This window comes from Oncorhynchus keta, chromosome 34 (assembly GCF_023373465.1).
Source record: "Oncorhynchus keta strain PuntledgeMale-10-30-2019 chromosome 34, Oket_V2, whole genome shotgun sequence".
NCBI lineage: Eukaryota > Metazoa > Chordata > Actinopteri > Salmoniformes > Salmonidae > Oncorhynchus > Oncorhynchus keta.
The window spans coordinates 33,254,782-33,275,395 of NC_068454.1; the positions used below are offsets into that span (position 1 = coordinate 33,254,782).

The 20,614-nt window shown below is 41.3% G+C and overlaps 1 protein-coding gene across 2 annotated transcripts in view; it reads right to left on the reverse strand.

The window, feature by feature from the left end:
- Positions 1–342: 342 nt before the first annotated feature.
- The window catches only part of LOC118366974 (parathyroid hormone 2 receptor-like), an 80,938-nt gene continuing 60,666 nt past the window's right edge, over positions 343–20,614 (reverse strand). For both annotated transcript variants that reach the window (XM_035749856.1, XM_035749855.1), the window contains exons 9-13: positions 16,420–16,486; positions 11,898–11,992; positions 9,812–9,950; positions 2,392–2,433; positions 343–2,157 (exon numbers count right to left, since the gene is read on the reverse strand). In XM_035749856.1, the coding sequence (XP_035605749.1) occupies positions 1,759–2,157; positions 2,392–2,433; positions 9,812–9,950; positions 11,898–11,992; positions 16,420–16,486 (742 nt within the window). In that variant the 3' untranslated portion in view covers positions 343–1,758. The remainder of the gene's footprint in view (positions 2,158–2,391; positions 2,434–9,811; positions 9,951–11,897; positions 11,993–16,419; positions 16,487–20,614) is intronic.

Here is a 20,614-nt window from a genome sequence, read left to right on the forward strand (position 1 = left end):
CATACACATATACACTTACTAACATGATTAAACCATTTTGGCTTGTTTAGGAACTGTACAATTGAGAACCATATCTATATTGATGCATATAGGAATCAACCTTGGCTCGACTAAAATGACTTCCAGGAAATAGAATAGAATAGCCTTGTCTGTACAAACACAGTAATAGAGGTTTGATTTGATGAGACCCTCGTCTGTAAGAACGATAAAGTAAATACACAATACAGACCTGAGGGGGAAAAAAAGAGCCGTCTACAATACATAGTAAATTTACCAATCTCTCTGTACGAGTGACAGTAATGTAAGTAACTTTAAAAGACAGAAAGAATCGAGAACAGGGAGTAGTGAAATAACATTTATCACAAGTTAACAGAGAAGAGAACAACAAATATCACTGAGACATGACTGTAATCACTTAAGCCAACAACAAGCCAGACTGAGAGAAATGTGCTTTTTTTAAAGGTATTTTTCTAGACTGGATAAAACTCAGCTTGACAAGGGGGAAAACAAAATACTGTTGGCATCCAGACATATGTTAGTCAGTCAAATGTAATTTTGGATTTGAAAAAAATCATGCTTTGCAGAAACGGACACATGATGCAGTCAGTTCCTCTAGCCCTTAGTACTGACCTTAGCCCTCACTTCCCCTAAAGGATGGAATGTCTGATTGTCAACAACTGGGGAGTGTTTGGCAGAAAACATGGATCCTTGGCTCAAAATCACATGGATAAAGCAATAAACATTTGTATTTTTTTGCTTGAAAATGTCATGCATTGGCTACAAAAAGGTCAGTCCATGATTTTGTACAAAGATGAGACATGTGTTTTATTGTTTGTTGTCTTACCCCTCAACTGTGGAGTGTTTCTGTGTGTTTGAGTCTGTAGCCTGCATATTGATCCACTGTATGTATCCTGTTCCTGATTCAAACAGTTGCTGTATCATTTTACTGCAAAAAATGCTTAATTCTGCAGGAGTTAATATTAAGGCTATGTGAGAGGTTATAGACCTACAGTCAGTGTCCAGATTTCCTTTTCCATTTAACCCATCTGAACAGTAGGCTACCATTCCCTTGATGTGTCATAGGGCTATTTGAAGTCCCCATCTTGTGACTGTTGAATTTGTATAGCGGCTCACAATCATCACACAACACTGTTATCATCCTCTTTTACCACTTCACCAAATCTTTCCAAACATGACTTTTCTGGCCCTACCTTCTCTTTATTTTTAACTCTCCCCTGTGCAGCTTTTCTCTTATTGAATTAAAAAACTCTGACATTGTCCTTTTTGCCTCAGTGGATCGAGTTAACTTTCTCTGCCCGTTTCCAAAGGTTTTTGCCAATTGGTGTGTAGGTTATGTGGCACACCTACAGCTTAGGTTTACGCACTAATTCCAGATTGCCTAAAATAATGAAAGAAAACACTCAATGTAGCCTATAGATATAAATTGCACAAGAATGATACATTTATGGATTTTTCAAGGTATTGTTTTCTCTTCATTCAACCCGCCCGCAACCTACCCGCCCTTCATCCACACAATAATTAAGGACCCTAAACCCACGCTTTGCGGATATAACCGTGGGGACTGCGGGTTATGAGTCAACCTGCACAGCACTACTACATTTGTATCTCTATGAATGTACATGCGGTTCCAAGTCTAGGGCCAGGAGTCTTTGGTCCCTATCCCAAAGGCCTGGAGTTTTTTCCCAGCCAAAATATATATTATAATGATTCAGGAAATCCTCCCATATCTCCCCTTGTCTACAGCGTCTCCTCATCATCATCTGCGGTCATGCTACTGTTGAGTACAGGCAGCGTCTCCTTCAGAGAGATGTCATCCACCTGCTTGGCACTGTCCTCCTCTGGTTCCTCAGGGATGGAGGGGTGGAGGCTGTCTGGGTCTGAGTTACTAATGACGTAGCCAGGCAGGGTGGCATGGGTGCTGAGTGTAGGGGGTCCGTTGCTCCGGTAGACCCGGCTGGAGAAGAGGGTGGTGGATCGGGTGGCAGGGCCAATCCCGGCCAGCTGGGACTGGCTGATGGTGCTGTTGTTGAGCACTGTGAGCACCGAGCCATAGCGGTACCTGCCACACACCACCGGACCTTTCCAGTCAAACGCCAGGTTCCAACGAGTCCACGTCTTTTTGATCTCTGCCTGGACCTTTGGGGGAGATGAGGAGAGGGTGAGGGGGAGAAAGAGGGTGTAGGTGGGGTGGTTGGGGAGGAGGATGGGAAGAAATAGAGAGGAAAAGGGTTGGGGGGAATCTTAGCCCTTGTTTCTCATATGTTGAAAGAACAGAGATCTAAGGAGCCGCTCTAGGGATGTTCTCAACCTAGAGATGTCTTATGTTGAAGTTACACAACTTATACAGAGTGTAAAATCATCCGCACTCACCTCTCCATTGCAGTAGCAGTAGATGATGGATACAAAGAACCCCTGGAAGAGACAGAAGAGTGTGAGGTGAGAACCAATGTCATAAAGAAGATCAGTTTATTTCTGGGTTGCAGGGGCTTTGCAATTCAATGTTCATATTGTAAATCAATGGAAAGTGTATAGCATTGGGGCCGCAGGTAACCTAGCAGTTAAGAACAGAATAGGTGAAAAAATCTGTTGGTGTGCCTTTGAACAAGGCACTTACAGTAACCCTAATTGCTCTGGATGAGAGCATCTGCTGTAAATCACAAAGCCTTTGTCAATCTGGTGACATGTACAGTGCCTACAGAAAGTATTCCCACTCCTTGACTTTTTCCACATTTTGTTGTGTTACAGCTTGCATTTTAAATTGATTCACAGTTTTACTGCAGTGGGCTAAATCAGGGACACACAGAGTGATTATTGGTAGTCTTAAACAAATCTACTTTGCAACAAAAGTATATACCTCACACACATACAGTGGGGCAAAAAAGTATTTAGTCAGCAGTTCTCCCACAGTTCTCCCCAAAAAGATGAGAGAGGCCTGTAATTTTCATCATAGGTACACTTCAACTATGACAGACAAAACGAGGAAAAAAAATCCAGAAAATCACATTGTAGGATCTTTTATGAATTTATTTGCAAATTGGCTGCATCATGTTATGGGTATGCTTGTCACAGGTTTGACTTAAAATTCGTCTTGAAAATCTATGGCAAGACCTGAAAATGGCTGTCTAGCAATGATGAACAAGTAACTTGACAGAGCTTGAATAATTTTAAAAAGAACAAATGGGCAACTATCGTACAATCAAGGATTGCTGTAATCACTGCCAAAGGTGATTTTAACATGTATTGACTCAGGCGGTTGAATACTTATCTAATCAAACTATATTAGTGTTCTATTTTTCTATACATTTTTCTATTAATGTTATTATTTTTCTATTAATCTATTTTCACATTAGAGTATTTTGTGTAGATTGTTGACAAAAAATGTCAATTTAATCCATTTTAATCCCATCCCACTTTGTAACACAACAAAATGTGGAAAAGTCATGGGAAGAGAATCATTTTGAAAGGCACTGTATTCCAGGGGGGAAAAGTGCCCTTCTCCCCTTTATTCTCTCTCTATTCAACACAACACAGACTTCTGAAATGCCATAAGAATGCATGAGATGTTTTGATAGGATTCATATGTTGATTTCAACCTTCATTTCTCAAATCATCATTTATAAGAATCATCAATCATAAGAAAAGGTCTTGCATTGATCGGCATCCCTTCTGGTATATCTCACAGCCCATTATATCTGTCCGTCTCTCTTTCAAATCGAGCCCTTTTCTCCACTCTTGCTTTCTTTATGTAAGCAGCAGCACCCTTTTGCTCTCTGTTAAGGTTGCAGATCTATTCCAGTGGTTGGCTTTGCTGTAGACAGAGCTGAGGCATGCATGTGAATGGCTTAGTAAGCAGAGAGCACTAAACTTGCAAAGAACACATGGTGTAATTTACACTCATTTATCTCATCACCACATTGAGCTGATAAATAGAGAAACGGAATGATGAGTCAAACTAAAATATTGTCACACTGTTAGTTCTCTGCTGCCAATGACTGGAACAAACTGCAAAAATCACTAAAGCTGGAGAGTCTTACCTCCCTCACTAGCTTAAAGCACCAGCTGTCAGATCACTGCACCAGTACATAGCTCACCTGTAAATTAGCCCATCCAATCTACCTCATCCCCATACTGTATTTATTTATTTATCTTGCTCCTTTGCACCCCAGTATCTATACTTGCACATACATCTTCTGCACATTCTACCATTCCAGTGTTTAATTGCTATATTGTAATTACTTTGCCACCATGGCCTATTTATTGCCTTACCTCTCTTATCCTACCTCATTTGCACATGCTGTATATGTAATTTTCTACTGTATTATTGATTGTATGTTTGTTATTTCCATGTGTAACTCTGTGTTGTTGTACGTGTCAAACTACTTTGCTTTATCTTGGCCAGGTCGCAGGTGTTAAGGGTTTCTTCCGATGAAGGAGAGGAGGACCAAAATGCAGCATTATCTTTAATAAAGATAATGACGAACAAGACAAAAAAACATGAAAAGCCAAAACAGACCTATCTGGTGCAAACAAACACAGAGACAGGAACAGTCATCCACGAAACACTCAAAGAATATGGCTGCCTAAATATGGTTCCCAATCAGAGACAACGATAAACACCTGCCTCTGATTGAGAACCACTCTAGGCAACCATAGACTTACCTAGACAACTCTACTATACCACAATCCGACACCACACAATGTCACACCCTGGCCTGACCAAAATAATAAAGAAAACACAAAATACTAAGACCAGGGTGTGACAGCAGGTTGCAGTTGCAAATGAGAACTTGTTCTTATATTTCCCTCACTAACTTTAAACATCAGCTATCTGATCAGCTAACCGATCGCTGCAACTGTACATAGTCCATCTGCAAATAACCCACCCAATCTACCTACCTCATCCTCATACTGTTTTTATTTACTTTCTGCTCTTTTGCACACCAGTATCTCTACTTGCACATCATCATCTGCTCATTTATCCCTCCAGTGTTAATCTGATAAATTGTAATTAGTTCGCTACCATGGCCTACATAAACCACAGGATCATACTCAAACGTACAATATTAAATGGGCGGCAGGTAGCTTAGCGGTTAAGAGTGTTGAGCCAGTCCCTGATTCAAATCCCGAGCCAACTAGGTGAGAAATCTGTCATTGTGCCTTTGAGCAAGGCACGTAATCCTAATTTCTCATGTAAATCACTCTGGATGAGGGTGTCTGCTAAACGACTAATGTTTTAATGTACAGAGGTTTCCACACTTCATATTGTGCTGTATGAAGAATAATGCCTCAGGGCAATGCAGCTATGATGTATGTAGAAACCGGAATAATATGAATGCCCTTTGCTAACTGGAGACAAGGGAAGGGAAAGATATTACAAAACACATCACAAACAAACGTGGAAACAAAAACAAATGGGAGGACAGGTCCTATCCTCTGGGCAATTCCATAGAAAGACAACCAGACAAATAAGACAGTTCTACATTGTGCGAGGAAAGCCACGCTTTGTAGTCAAATAAAGTGTTTTTCCTTTTGCCTGTAGAACTACTATTAAAGATATAACAAGGAGGCTAAGATGCAATGAGCAGCTTATGAGGATTAACCAGAGATTTCTAATAATGCAGCTACCAAGCTGTCAGATGTAGCATTGCTCGTTAAAACAACAGTTTGGTGTCTCTATAATGAGCCACTTAAATCATTCAATTCAAAAGCATAAAAGTATGTTTTGAAGCTGAACTATTTCATTAGTAGAATGAGATGAAAATGCTTGGTGCTGAGCCACTACTAAGGCGTCCTACACACTATTACACTGTCTGGCACAGCTGTGATAAACTGACTGAAAACAGAAGGCTCTCATGTCTGACAGAGTAAAGCTGATCCGAGTGAATTTACCAAGAAGGCATTGAATGTTCCTGAGTGGCCTAGTTGCAGGTTTGACTTAAATTGGCTTAAATCTATGGCAAGACTTGAAAATGGCTGTCTAGCAATGATCAACAAGTAACTTGACAGAGCTTGAATAATTTTTTAAAGAATAATGGGCAAATATTGTACAACACAGGTTTATAAAGTTCTTAGAGACTTACCCAGAAAGATTCCGAGCTGTAATCACTGCCAAAGGTGATTTTAATCTCTACGGGATGGGGTGTCCCTGTCCTGGGATTGTTGAGCTAACATGCACTAATGTGATTAGCATGACAGTTGTAAGTAACAGCAAACTTTCCAGGACATAGACATGTCTTATATGGGCAGAAAGCTTAAATTATTGTTAATCTAACTGCACTGTCCAATATACAGTAGCTATTACTGTGAAAAAAATACCATGCTATTGTTTGAGGAGAGTGCACAGTTATGTACTTGAAAATGTATCAATTGACCAATTGGGCACATTTGGGCAGACTTGATACAACATTTTGAACAGTAATACAATGGTTCATTGGATCAGTCTAAAAATGTGCACATACACTGCTGCCATCTAGTGGCCACAATCTAAATTGCTTCTAGACTCCTAAGTGATATAATAGCCTTTCCCTTGCATTTCAAAGATGATAGAACAAAAAAGAAAATAGAAAATTCCTGTTTATTTTCTTTCTATTACCTTTATCAGATCTAATGAGTTATATTCTCCAACATGAATTTCACATTTCCACAAACTTCAAAGTATTTCCTTTCAAATGGTATCAAGAATATGCATATCCTGAGTCCTGAGCTACAAGCAGTTAGATTGGGGTATGTCATTTTTGGCCAAAATTGAAAAAAGGGTCAGATCCTTCCACAAATCAGGCCTTTATGGTAGAGTGGCCAGGCGGAAGCCAATCCTCAGTAAAAGGCACATGAAAGCCCGCTTGGAGTTAGACAAAAGGCACCGAAAAACTCTCTGACAATGAAAAACAAGATTTTATGGCCCGCTTTTTCAGCAGCAGGAACTCTGAGTCTAGTCAGGATCGAGGGAAAGATGAACAGAGCAAAGTAGAGAGAGAACATAGATGAAAACCTGCTCCAGAGTGCTCAGGACCTCAGACTGGGACAAAGGTTCACCTTCCAACAGGACATTACCCTAAGCACACAGCCAAGACAACGGAGAAGTGGCCTCGGAAACAAGTCTCTGAATGCCCTTGAGTGGTCCAGCCAAAGCCTGGACTTGAACCCGATCGAACATCTCTGGAGAGACTTGAAAATTGCTATGCAGCGATGCTCCCCATCCAACCTGACAGAGCTTGAGAGGATCTGCAGAGAAGAATGGGAGAAACTCCCCAAATAAAAATGTGCCAAGCTTATAGCATCATACCCAAGAAGACGTGATTCTCTGATTGCTGCCAAAGGTGCTTCAACAAAGTATTGAGTAAAGGGTTTGAATACTTATGTAAATGTGATATTTCTGTTTTTAATTTCTAAAAACCTGTTATTGCTTTGTCATTATGTGGTATTGTGTGTAGATTGATGTTGAGAAAAACTGATTTAATACATTTTACGATATGACTGTAACGAAACAAAACCTTTGAAAAAGTCAAGGGGTCTGAATACTTTCCGAAGGCACTGTAACTGTGTACCACTCTTCATACTTTCAAGCATGGTTTTAGCTGCATTATGTTATCGGTATGCTTGTCATTGGGACTAGAGTTTTTTAGGATAAAAGGAGAAGAAGCAAAGCACAGGCAAAGTCCTAGAGGAAAACCTGGTTCAGTCTGCTTTCCAACAGACATTGGGAGACAAATCCTCCTTTCAGCAGGACAACAACTTTAACCACCAGGCCAAATATACACTTGAGTTACTTACCAAGACGGCATTGAAGGTTCCTGAGTGACCTAGTTACAGTTTTGACTTAATTGGCTGTCTAGCAATGATCAACAAGTAACTTGACAGAACTTGAAGAATTTAAAAAGAACAAATGGGCAAATATTGTACAATCCAGGTTTGCAATGTTCTTAGAGACTTACCCAGAAAGATTAAGAGCTGTAATCACTGCCAAAGGTGATTTGAACATGTTTTAACTCAGGCCGTTGAATACTTATCTAAACAAACTATATTCATGATTCATTAATCGATTTTCACATTAGAGTATTTTGTGTAGATTGTTGCCAAAAAATGACAATTTAATCCATTTTAATCCCACTTTGTAACACAACAAAATGTGGAAAAGTCATGGGGAGAGAATACTTTCAAAAGTCACTGTATTCCAGGGGGGAAAAGTGCCCTTCTTCCCTTTATTCTCTCTCTATTCAACACAACACAGACTTCTGAAATGCCATAAGAATGCATGAGATGTTTTGATAGGATTCATATGCCTATTCATATGCCATATGACAGACAGAGTGCAGCTGATCCAAGTGAACCTGATCTGTCACTAGCACTTGGTCCGGAGAAAGACCTTCCCTGTCTTTATTGGCCTCAGCTAGACTCGGCTAGACAGGCAGTAGCAGGAGGGAAGGGAATCTCCCCACCTGCCTGAGGACCCTGTCAAACCGCACCAGTCTGAGTGAACTCAACGGAGCGAATGATACGTAGCGAATGCTACACAGCAAAGTAGCTTTCACTGGTTCAGGTCAAACTCCTGTTCCAACTTATTTTCGTGGGATACAACTTCAAAGCTTTCTTTAAAAATTGGATCCTACTTTATTTAATTGGATACTGTTGTATCAGCTTTCGTAGCTACATACATGTACATTCAACCTTGAGGACCGGTTCTATTGTAGAATTCAAACTGTGTTCTTCAAGAAACAAAGAAAATTTGTAATATTTTTCCCTCATTTAATTGTGCGATTTGGCTTCAACTTTCAGGATATAGTGGCTTATTCTGCCACATTAGCAATTAAAGTAACTATTATGAGCTAGGCCTACAGAACACAGTAAACGCCATCTTCCATTCACAGTGGATGCTATTCAAAAGGAATTATTTAGTACAGAATGTGATTATAGGTGCCAAAAGAGGGTGGGACCCATACGTTATTGACACCACATTTTAGCCATTTTCATCCAGAGTGACTAACAGCGAGTGCATAATTGTTCATACTTTTGTGTATTGGTCCCCTGTGGGAAGAGAACCCATAACCCTAGCGTTGCAAGCGCCATGTTCTACCCAACCGAGCCACACAGGACTTATGATATGATTCAGAGCCCATTATTTGCATTACCTGTGGGCCAGGGTTACTGTAAGTGTTGCTACTAGAGTACACTAAAGCAGCCTCAATTGTATCAGTCCTAGTAGATTGGCCTTTCTTCAGGGAGAGGAATGCAGGACTAGAATAGAGTAAGAGTAATCTTTCACTATCACCTCAGTAGGAGTATCTCTAGTAGAAACACATTTCCCTCATTTTCCCCCAGGTACTGCATCATTTCTCATACAGGTCTAGACAGTGAGGGCCAGGGAGAGCCAAGGACAAAGATGATAATATAGAAAGTACAGTAGCAATCAGTTGTATTGATCCTCTCCCAATGCTTCTGGCAGAGTTTTGAATCGATTAAGTGTCACCGACCTGTGGTGATAGATAAAAGTAGAGTTGTAGAAGCTAAATCATAATTTCATTGCCTGATTATTTGTGATGAATGTTGGTGGGACCACAAACAGCCTCACTTTACAGAATAAAGTTCAAGGAGTGTTGAAAAGTAAAGTTCTCCCTGACGTTATTGAAGTCTCCCTGAAGTTGATAAAAAAATGTCTTCAACAATATAAGTGTAATACACAAAAAACAAAGTAAACGTATGCCAGCTTGATAAACCTGAGGGATGTGTACCTCATATCATACATGTCAAGTAACAAATGTAACAAATAACTAATTTTCAAAAGATAGTTAGTTACCTGGAAGGAGTTGAAGAAGAGCTCGAAGTACATCCTGACCTCCCAGCTGAGGCCCTGGAAGGTGTGAGGCATCCCCACAAACACAATGTAGTGGACCCCAAACACCAGAACCAGCACTAGGGTGGACTTAGCTAGCTTCCTGTGGATACATACAAAAACAGAGGATAGGAGGGGATCAGTTTGAGCAAGACAAGACGAGATGTAGAATTGCTGAATCTTTATCTCATAATAGGTCATTATCTGGGATGGAAGGTGACCAGTAATTGTGCGCAGCCCGACTTCAATGCAATTGTTTTTCTCACAAAAACAAAAGCTGAACATCACCAGTCTTTATATCACAGTGGATTCAGTCATGACATCGACACTCACCAACAGTGTTTCAAGTTTCACAGATGGCCATTAGTCATTTCACATTTGCTGCCTTCTGATCTCCTCTCCAGAGGGGTCTCTGGTGGTTCTTCCCCTCAGATCTGTTCTGCATTAGTTATCTATCCAACCAATCTCCTGATCCATCAGTGAAAATGCCAATAAGCAACAAAATCTACCGGTAAGTATAAAGCATTTTTAAATAGCATGTAGGCCGACGTTCCGAACGGAGAATGATGTAAATGGATTGTGAAATGGCACATTTAGTTCAGTGCCTCGTGTCAACAGCCATCATCAGTCATGCTACAGTTCAGTGAACACAAGGCTGACTCCCACAGCAAGGTTGACAGTCTCCAGCAGAGTGATGTTATCTGTGTGTGTGTGTTGTGCCTGTGCATGTGTGTAAACGTGCGTGTGTGTGCCTGTGCGCTGTGTGTGTGTGTGTGTACGTCGGCCTCAATGTCTGTCTGTCTGTCTGTCTGTCTGTCTGTCTGTCTGTCTGTCTGTCTGTCTGTCTGTCTGTCTGTCTGTCTGTCTGTCTGTGTGTCTGTGTGTGTGTGTAAACATGAGACATCCCTGGCATCCTGGCAGCTGTTAACCGGCCACCTGGTGCCCAGCACTGCACTGTGGTACACTGCTCAGCAGGGGAGGAGGGGCAGAAGCAATTGATCACTGACTATTATTAAGCCTAGCAGTGACGTGGGGTTTGGCCCAACTGCGACCCTGGTGGAAACACTCTGGATCAGTCCCAAATGGCATCCTCTTCCCATTATAGTTCACTACTTTTGACCAGAGCCTTATGGGCCCTTGGCCAAAAGTGGTTGACTATATAGGGAATACTAGAGTGTCATTTGAGATGCACGCTCTGAATGAACCCCTGAATAACTATTACCTCCCCAACATACAGCCCTATCATTACAGGGACATCCACTGTGGATGTTGTTTTTTACCATCATGGGTAATAACAACAAGGCTGATGAGTACATTTTCTAAATGTAAGGATATAGTTAGTACTGAGTATAGGAATTCAACATCCACATATTATATGGATAAATATGGATAAAATCACAAGGCTTTGGGCTAGGGGCAGACTTTCTCAAAGTATAATGTTCAATTAAGCTTAATTGGTTTTGGTCAAATACACACTGGTACCATAAGTTCCCTGAGGCCTAGAATAAAGAAGTTGAAGGCATGGACCTTGCCTGAGGCATGGACCTTGCCTGTGCTCTTCTGTATGCTTTATGACCTATCATCCTATTTTGTAATGTTAAGGGGGCACAGAGGAGATTTCAGACAGAACATGAATTGTAAACTAGAGGCAAGACATTTTACACCCTAGACAAAATGTACACCTATCAAGTTATTTTCAAAAGAGAACATGAAAGGAGGAACTAAAGGTCAAATCAAATACAAAACAAAATGCAGAGCAGAGTAAATAGCATATTTAATTTCAAATGTGCAACTCTACAGCCTGAAACACATTGTGCATTTAGAAATAATTCAAGGTAGAATGCCTTCTCTACAGTTGACTTTCATTGGGAAATTCAATTTCACATTTGAATCCATAGCAATTCAAATAACTAGTAGGTCCTTACAGACATCTTACAGAAATATTTGCACTAACTGTAAATCGCTCTGTATAAGAGTGTCTGCTAAATGACTAAAATGTAAAGGTAAATGTAAATCTTTGCCAATGTCACTGTGACATTGATCTACCCACCTGTACTGCTTTCTTGTGTCGTATCTCCCTGCATTGGTCTCCCTGATCTTTGTCGCCAGCACTCGCACAATGTTCACAAAAAGGATAAAGTTGAGCTGAAAGGACAATTGGAAAAAGTTCTAATTAGCCGAGCCAGAGATACTAGCCACTTCATTGCAGAGAGTACAACTCCTCTGCTTGAAACTAATTGCCTCACTTCTTTAATCTCTTCTCAATTCCCTGCATTCTTGAGCTCTATCTGAAAAGCCCATTTTCTTAGCACTTAATATCTCTTCATAATCCCATTATAGAGAAATTGGGTTTAACTGTCAGGAGGCAGTTGATAGATTATAGACCATACAGTGGCTGCACTGAAAACACAGGTTCTATCTACCATGTTAATGTACAGTGCAGTACCTTCGGAAAGTATTCAGCCCCCTTGACTTTTTCACGTCACAGCCTTATTATTAAATTTATTAAATCGCTCTTTTGTTTCCTCATCAATGCACACACAATACCCCATAATGACAAAGTAAAAACTGATTTTTTTAAATGTTTGCAAATGTATGAAAAAAATAAAATTGAAATATCACATTTACATAAGTATTGAGACTCTGTACTCAGTACTTTATTGAAGCACCTTTGGAAGCAATCAGAGCATCAAGTGTTCTTGGGTATGATGCTACAAGCTTGGCACACCTGTATTTGGGGAGTGTCTCCTATTCAGCATCACTGGACAGCTGTTTTCAAGTTTCTCCAGTTCAATCGGGTTCAAGTCCAGGCTCTGGTTGGGCCACTCAAAAACATTCAGAAACTTGTACCGAAGACACCTCCTGCATTGTCTTGGCTGTGTGCTTAGGGTCGTTGTCAAGTTGGAAGGTGGCACAGGCAGGGAGCCCAGCCATCCAGCGAGTACTTTCGCCCCAGTCAGGTTTTGACATTTAAGTCATTTAGCAGACGCTCTTATCCAGAGCGACTTACAAGTGCCTGGAACAGCCATTAGTGACCTAGGGGGTGAGAAGGCTAGGTATTCCTTAAAGAGGTGGGGTTTCAGGTGTCTCCTGTGTGAGGCAGGTCTGATGGTTGAGCGCTCTGGAGCAGGTTTTCACCAAGGATCTCTCTGTACTTTGCTCCGCTAATATTTTCCTTGATCTTGACTAGTGTCCCAGTCCCTGCCGCTGAAAAACATCCCCACAGCATGATGCTGCCACCAACATGCTTCACCGTAGGGATGGTGCCAGGTTTCCTCCAGACATGTCGTTTGGAATTCAGGCCAAAGAGTTCCATCTTGGTTTCATCAGACCAGAGAATCTTGTTTCTCATGGTCAGAGTCCTTTAGGTGCCTTTTGGCAAACTCCAAGTGGGCTGTCATGTGCGTTTTACTGAGGAGTGGCTTCTGTTTTACTGAGGAGTGGCTTCTGTTTCACCACTCTACCATAAAGACCTGATTGGTGGAGTGCTGCAGAGATGGTTGTCCTTCTAGAAGGTTCTCCCATCTTCACATAGGAACTTTGGAGCTCTGTCAGAGTGACCATTGGGTTCTTGGTCACCTCCCTGACCAAGGCCCTTCTCTCCCAATTGCTCATTTTGGCCGGGCTGCCAGGTCTAGGAAGAGGCTTGGTGGTTCCAAACTTCTTCCATTTAAGAATGATGGATACCACTGTGTTTTTGGACTTTCAATACTTTTTTTTGGTACCCTTCCCCAGATCTGTGCCATGACAAAATCCTGTCTCGGAGCTCTACGGACAATTCCTTCGACCTCGTGGCTTAGTTTTTGCTCTGACATGCACTGTCAACCGGGGAACCTTATATAGACAGGCGTGTGCCTTTCCAAATCATGTCCGATCAATTGGATTTACCACAGGTGGACTCCAATAAAGTTGTAGGAACATCTCAAGGATGATCAATGGAAACAGGATGCACTTGAGCTCAATTTCAAGTCTCATAGCCAAAGGTCTGGATACTTATATGTAAATAATGTATTTTTGTTTAGTTTTTTTGTATACATTTGCAAAAATGTCTAAAAAAAACTGTTTTCGGTTTTGTCATTATAGGGTATTGTGTGTAGATTTATGATGAAAAAAAAGTAATTTTATCAATTGTAGAACAAGGCTGAAATGTAACAAAATATGGAAAAAGTCAAGGGGTCTAAATAACTTTCCGAAGGCACTGTATATCATTACATAAAGCAATTCAGCACAAGTACGAGTGTGAGTTATAGAACTCCACATCTAATATAAGGGAGACTATAGGCTTTGTAATGGGCTTCAAGGAATGTTCCGAGTGTTGAGGCAGCATTCAATTCCAAACTCAGAAATATACCTGACTCATAAACGGAATCAGGTCAATGTTCCATTTATGATGAATGATCGTTTCTCTTTGAGGAAAACCTCTCATTGACTGGTGAGAATAGCGGTAAGAAAAGTATTACTTTGGACATATGTGGCAATCAGTTGAATGCCTTTGCCACAATAGAATTAAATAATTGGAAAAATGCAAATAGTCGTTTATGTATTTAGGCATTTCGTTCTGAGGGGGCTTTTGGATTGGGGTTTCTAATGAAACCTAACATCCATTAAACACCATTCTATCACTTTGCATGTGAAAAATCATGGCAATATGAATACAAAATACATTCAACAGTAGTCTCATTTTAGAGTGATTGGTTATTGTGCCATCCATTGCAGTGGGAACAGACTGCAATGGATGGAATTTTAATTTGATCATCTCAACCATCTTGGTGAGACTGTTGGGGCTTAATTTGTTTCACCATTCATATAGCGTGTATATGTGACTAGTGACATCTAGACAAGCTATATGATAGGCCTTTGACAGCCCATTCTCACCATATGAGTGAGAATGATTTCCAAATCCCATACTGGAGAGCTAGCCAGCCCTGAACTAACACACTTTCATTCAAATATTCAACTTCTCTAACTATTTAACTAAAAAGTATTCTCCCTGGACCATAATTAAATGACGAGTAGCAGGGCTGGACGGAAAGCCTTCAGACCCAGATCCAGTATATTCTCAGAACAGATATAATCTTTTCAGACAACCAATCTCAACCTCAGTTCATTCCTTCCAGACAGATTATTTTATTACATCCCAAATGGCACCCTATTTATTTTATAGTGCACTACTTTTGACCAGGTAAAAATAGAACATGGTGCCATTTGGGATTTAACCTTGATCTCTTATTCATTCCACCTTACTTATAGATTCAGATCACCCTCCTCAGATCCCAATCACTTCATACTCCTTCATTTCAAATCAGTGTAATTGTATACATTCCCTCCAGTCTCAGACCCAAAGGGAACAGAGACTGAGACCAAAGCTGCTTACCGGCAGGAAGGAGGGGAGAACAACTGATTAAAACAGACAGCCACGAGGCAAAATTTATTTGAATGTAACATTTAACAACGCACCTTCTTTAGAATACATAGTCTGGCTGATCGAGTAAGTGAAATGTGAACAGAAACAACATAAGGATTTAAATGATGTACAGTATGTTATTAATCCTACATGATCCGATCGGGCATTGTGAACTCCCATCGCAAAGGATAACACTTCAAAGTCAGTCAGACAGTCAGTGGAGTGGAAGCTGCAACTGGCAAATTGGCTCTTATGATAAGATACTGTAAGTGTGCCTCCAAAGGAGTTACAATTGCTCACATCGCAGTCTGCATATGATTTCCCAGAGTTAACACAGAGATGGCGGGGAAATGGGGGGCAGAGTTGAATGTTTAAACTCCATCAAAATCGATCATATTTTGCCAGAGTGCAATTTTCTTCCAGTTAAAGATTCTCAAATTTCACTAGCGGGCTTCATTCATGCGAGAGACCCCCATAGACAGTGTAAGAAGCAGACATCGTCATGCTGTGTCTGTTTCTTCAGCTTCTGAAACAACTTCGCTTGGTGATGGGTCTCAGCAGGCAGGTCTGTGTGTCTAATCTTTAAAGCTCCCGATAACCCACACACTGACAAAAAAAAGTAGGTCGTCTTAACTAAATAAATACTGAGGCTGTAAACATACAGTATATACTTCATTGGTTGTCTATATTTTCTCCCAAGGATTTGTGTGCACTGTAGTCATAATAAGTAGTAAGAACAACTCTATAACAAAGGTTTGAACCAATCAGTGAATCAAATTACACAACAAGACTTACTAAACATCATAATCATTATGTGTATATTATATACTCATGCCTACGATAGACCTAAAGTCCCATTATATTCTGGGAATTCGAATGATCTCTCATCTCCATTTCCTGCCTCTCTCTGGCCTCTGTCCTGTAGTGTTCGTTATTGTAACACCATAGAACACCAAAGAGCAATTATCATGTGAACTGAGTTTGCCTTTCCTGCTCTCATATCAGTCTGTGTCGCTGCCACAGGGGTGTTCAGCTGTGTATTATGAAACAGAGAGAAAAGTTAGGGGGTATAGTTGATCTATTTTCCTGAGGAAGCGTGTCATCCTTAAGCTGCACCAACCCTGAGACTGAGATTGCAGGCAAAAAGCAAAGCATTTCTCTGACTTACTCCGATGGCTGTCAGAATGGGAACCTGGTATATCCACTTAATGTTCCCAGCACTTAACTCCCAGCACCTAGAAAATAGGAGAGTAAAATAGATGGTTAGAAAAAGACAAACCATGAGGATAAAGTTAGAGGGAGTGAAGGAATAAATATGGGGTGATCAAAACAAAGAAACGGAAAGAGAAGTGGAGGGATGGAGAGAGTGAAAGAGGTGAAGAGAGAGAGAGATGCAGTGAGCTGGAGAAAGAGGAGAACTGCACTTAACATTCCTGGGATAGGATAATGAACTCCATTAAGAGACTCCTCCATATTCATTACAGTGACAGACAGGGCAGTTAAAGAGAGCTCCATTGAGTTCCATCAGGGCCAATGGCAAAGGCTATGCCTGCCTACCCATTCAATGTGAGAACGTGTTTAGCTTATTCTGTCAAAGGTTTGTTTACCCGCTATTTGAGCACACTTAATCCGGTTAGGGGTGTTTACATCATGAATCGCAGAACGACAAGCTCTGAAAATAAAACACCCATCCAAAGTGGAGTCATGCTGAGAACCAAGGGAGATTCTGGGTAGACATTCTGCAAACATGATTTGGAAGGTTTTTGAACACACATTAGATAGGAAGCTGTTTGAAAAAGTCTGCAAAGGTTTTATTTTCACTCCAAAAATGTGCCACATTTAGGTATGATAGCTGGCCATAATTGGTATGATAGCTAGCCATAATTGGTATGATAGCTGGCCATAATTGGTATGATAGCTAGCCATAATTGGTATGATAGCAAGCCATAATTGGAATTTGTAGGCGATTTGAAGTATTCAACCTTGCAGTTGTGTTTTTTTCTGCACTGAGCAGCAGTGTGTCTCAAATGGACAGAGTTGACACTTGATTTAGAACTAGTCGGTCTCATTTAAAACTGACAGTGAAGCTGGCTGCAAGTAATCCATGACAGAAAAATCCTTAAAGATGGAATCCGCAGTAGGGGTAAACAGCGCCAGTGGCCGCCCCAACACAAACAATGATGTTCGAGGGGGAAAAAAGCGTTTGTTGTTTGCAGTAACTTCGTTGTTGTTGTAATATCGCAAACAGATGTGGCTGTTTCACCATTAAGGATTCTATCTTTAATGTATTGTTAACTATGATTATACATCTAAAAAGTTGTGTATTAAGTACATCATTTATAAACATACCAAGAACACAGAAATTAAAATGATCCATTTATCTTTTTTCTAAATGATTGCACTTTCTACAAATGCTTACTCTCTTAAGGTTGCTTACTGAGAGAATAATTGATGAAAAACATTGAGAGAGAGAGAGAGAAAGAGAGAGAGAGAAAAATAATATAGCCCAGGGTGTCATTTAGGTTTAAATAAATATAAAGCAAGCACTTTCAGATTTCCTCAGCTAACATTTGCAGCAGGCGGCCAATTCCCAGCTCCGGTCCTTAATTAAGGAAGGTGCTAAGTAACAACAGGGGGAAATTAATTTCCATGACTAATAGACAAGCAGAATAGGATTCATATTCCTTTTGGGACATTTATGTAAGCTTGTGTGATGATAACTGCCTTGACACTCACTGTTGTGCACAAACCAACTATTTTGTTTAGCTAATTGGCTACAGGTAAACTGTGTGACCCTTAAAAGGGGGCTTAGACCCCTCAGTTGAAACTTTTCCGACTAGTTTTATGTTCCTATATGTCATTAAGCAGATGCCCTTATCTAGAGCGACTTACAGGATCAATTAGGGTTAACTGCCTTGCTCAAGGGCACATCGACAGAGCACACACACCTCGTTGGCTCGGGGATTTAAACCGGCGACGTTTCAGTTACTGGCCCAATGCTCTAACCACTGGCGTGAAATCTTTATCTCCACTGCGCTGTATCAGCACCATGGACAGAATGTGGAGTGTGTGCGTGTGTGTAGGGGTGCTATGGAAAGTCACTGGGTGGTTAGGTATGACTCCTTTTGGTTTTCATAAAAAGTGAGAAAAACGCTGGTAGGCTATGTGAATAATGTGACATAATGCATCCACCTGTAATTATCTTGCTTTAAAAAGCATTAGCTCTAAGAACCTACAGCACCCGATGTCACATGAAGGCCAAAAAGATCATCAAGGACATCAACCACCTGAGCCACGGCCTGTTCACCATCCAGAAGGCAAGGTCAGTACAAGTGGTCAAAGCTGGGACCGAGAGACTGAAAAACAGCTTCTATCTCAATCAGACTGTTAAATAACCACCACTAGCCGGCAACCATCCGGTTACTCAAACCTGCACCTTAGAGGCTGCTGCCCTATATACATAGACATGAAATCACTGGTCACTAGTTACTTCAATAATGTTTACATGCTGCTTTACTCATTACACTCTGACATTGCTCGTCTTAATATTTCTATATTTCTTAATTCCATTCTTTTACTTTTAGATTTATGTGTATTGTTGTGAATTGTTAGATACTACTGCACTGTTGGAGCTAGGAACACAAGCACTTCGCTACACCCACAATAACATCTGCTAAATATGTGTATGTGACCAATAATATGTGATTTGATTTGAGAGCAATGAACAGCAGTAGCAGCATCAAACCACCAAAGCCTCTGCCAAGCCCAGCAGCGATGAAGCTGTTGAGCTCCAGCTAGCTCTGCGTACCATCCCCCCATTATCCTGGCGCTGCCAGGATAATTGCTCCACAGCCCCCTCCACCTCCAACCGTTCCTGACGATCTTGGAACAGAAGAGCATCCTACCCTAGCTGCATTTTTTCTGTCCAAAAACATTTATTAGCAACCGATTCATAGGAAGAGAGTGGCTGGAATACTCGCTTTTTGCAGATGCAGCACTTTGTTTCCCATGTCGAAAGTTCTGTATTGGGTCCAATGCAAACACAGACAAGGCCTTCACCCAAGCTGGGAATTCTAACTGGAAGCATGCGATTCATATTACCAAAGGATTCGCTAGGCACGCATAAAGCCAGGAGCATTTGTAATGCACTGCACTATTGAAAGAAAAGTGCTGTGGGAACTGAGGTATCGACACTTGGTAAGGTTTGGGCAACTGGCAAGAAATTGCATGCATTTGTCGGCGATTGTGGACATTATTGAGTTCCTTGTTTTAAACCAGCAACCAATGAGGGGGACATTGGACGTGATAGAGTCCAGAGGGGAGGCGGACAGGGGACTTTCTATGTCTACGTCCAATCATATTCTCCTGAAGGAAATTAAATTCGCCCAACGGGCCAATGGATGCCAAGCCCTACATCAGAAGCCCCGCCTTCCTGGCGATAATACCAGGGCTCGCATTAATTTCCTCAATTCAGTACCGCTCTTCAGTGAGACCAAACCCCTGATGGTGCAGGGCAAAAATATGTTAAACCTCGTTCCATCCTTCAGAGTTCTATTCATAATTGTACCTTCGCTTTCAGTCAGTCAATCAGTATAACATACTATGGGGACGTATAATCACGCCCCAAGCTGGCTCAGAGGGTACCAAACTAGGAGGCCCATGGCAGCACAAGCACATACAGGTTCTACCAGCTCCAAAAAGTGGTTACAGAAGCCACCTTTTTCCCTAATACTTACCAGAGCAGGCTGAACTGTCAGAGCCTCATGAGGCCTGAACTGTCAGAGCCCCATATAGGGAACCATAACCTTCTGCAACTTGGCGCACGGCCAAACTCCTACTGCAGCCCAAGTCCATAGACCCTACGTTTGCAACAACAATCACAAGTCAGAACAGAACATCGTGACTTGGTAAAATATACAGGCGTAAAGAGCGCACCAGACACAGGTCACGCAACCCCTGTTGTTCACTAGAAGCAATTGGAGGAGGTGTGAAAGGGAACAGCTCGAAAGCCAGGGCGTAACCTTGGAAGAAAGAGCTGCATTAGGACATAACATCACTTTGGAGTTGCCAAGCACAAACTCCAAACAGGAAGGGTGTACTGATAGCACGTGGAGATCCCCAACGTGCTTGGCCGATGCCAAGGCCATGAGGAGGACAGTCTTGTAGGAAAGGATCTTCAGGTCTACAGACTCCAATGGATCAAACGGAGGCTGACACAGAGCATCCAGGACCAAAGCCATGTCGGTGCCATAGGCACCAGAGGATGTGAACCCGGGGTAGAGCCATTAATCCTTACATGACATGTCGAGATGGCTGCCATATAAACCTTAAATGTGGCGAATGAAAGGCCCTTCAATGTGGAA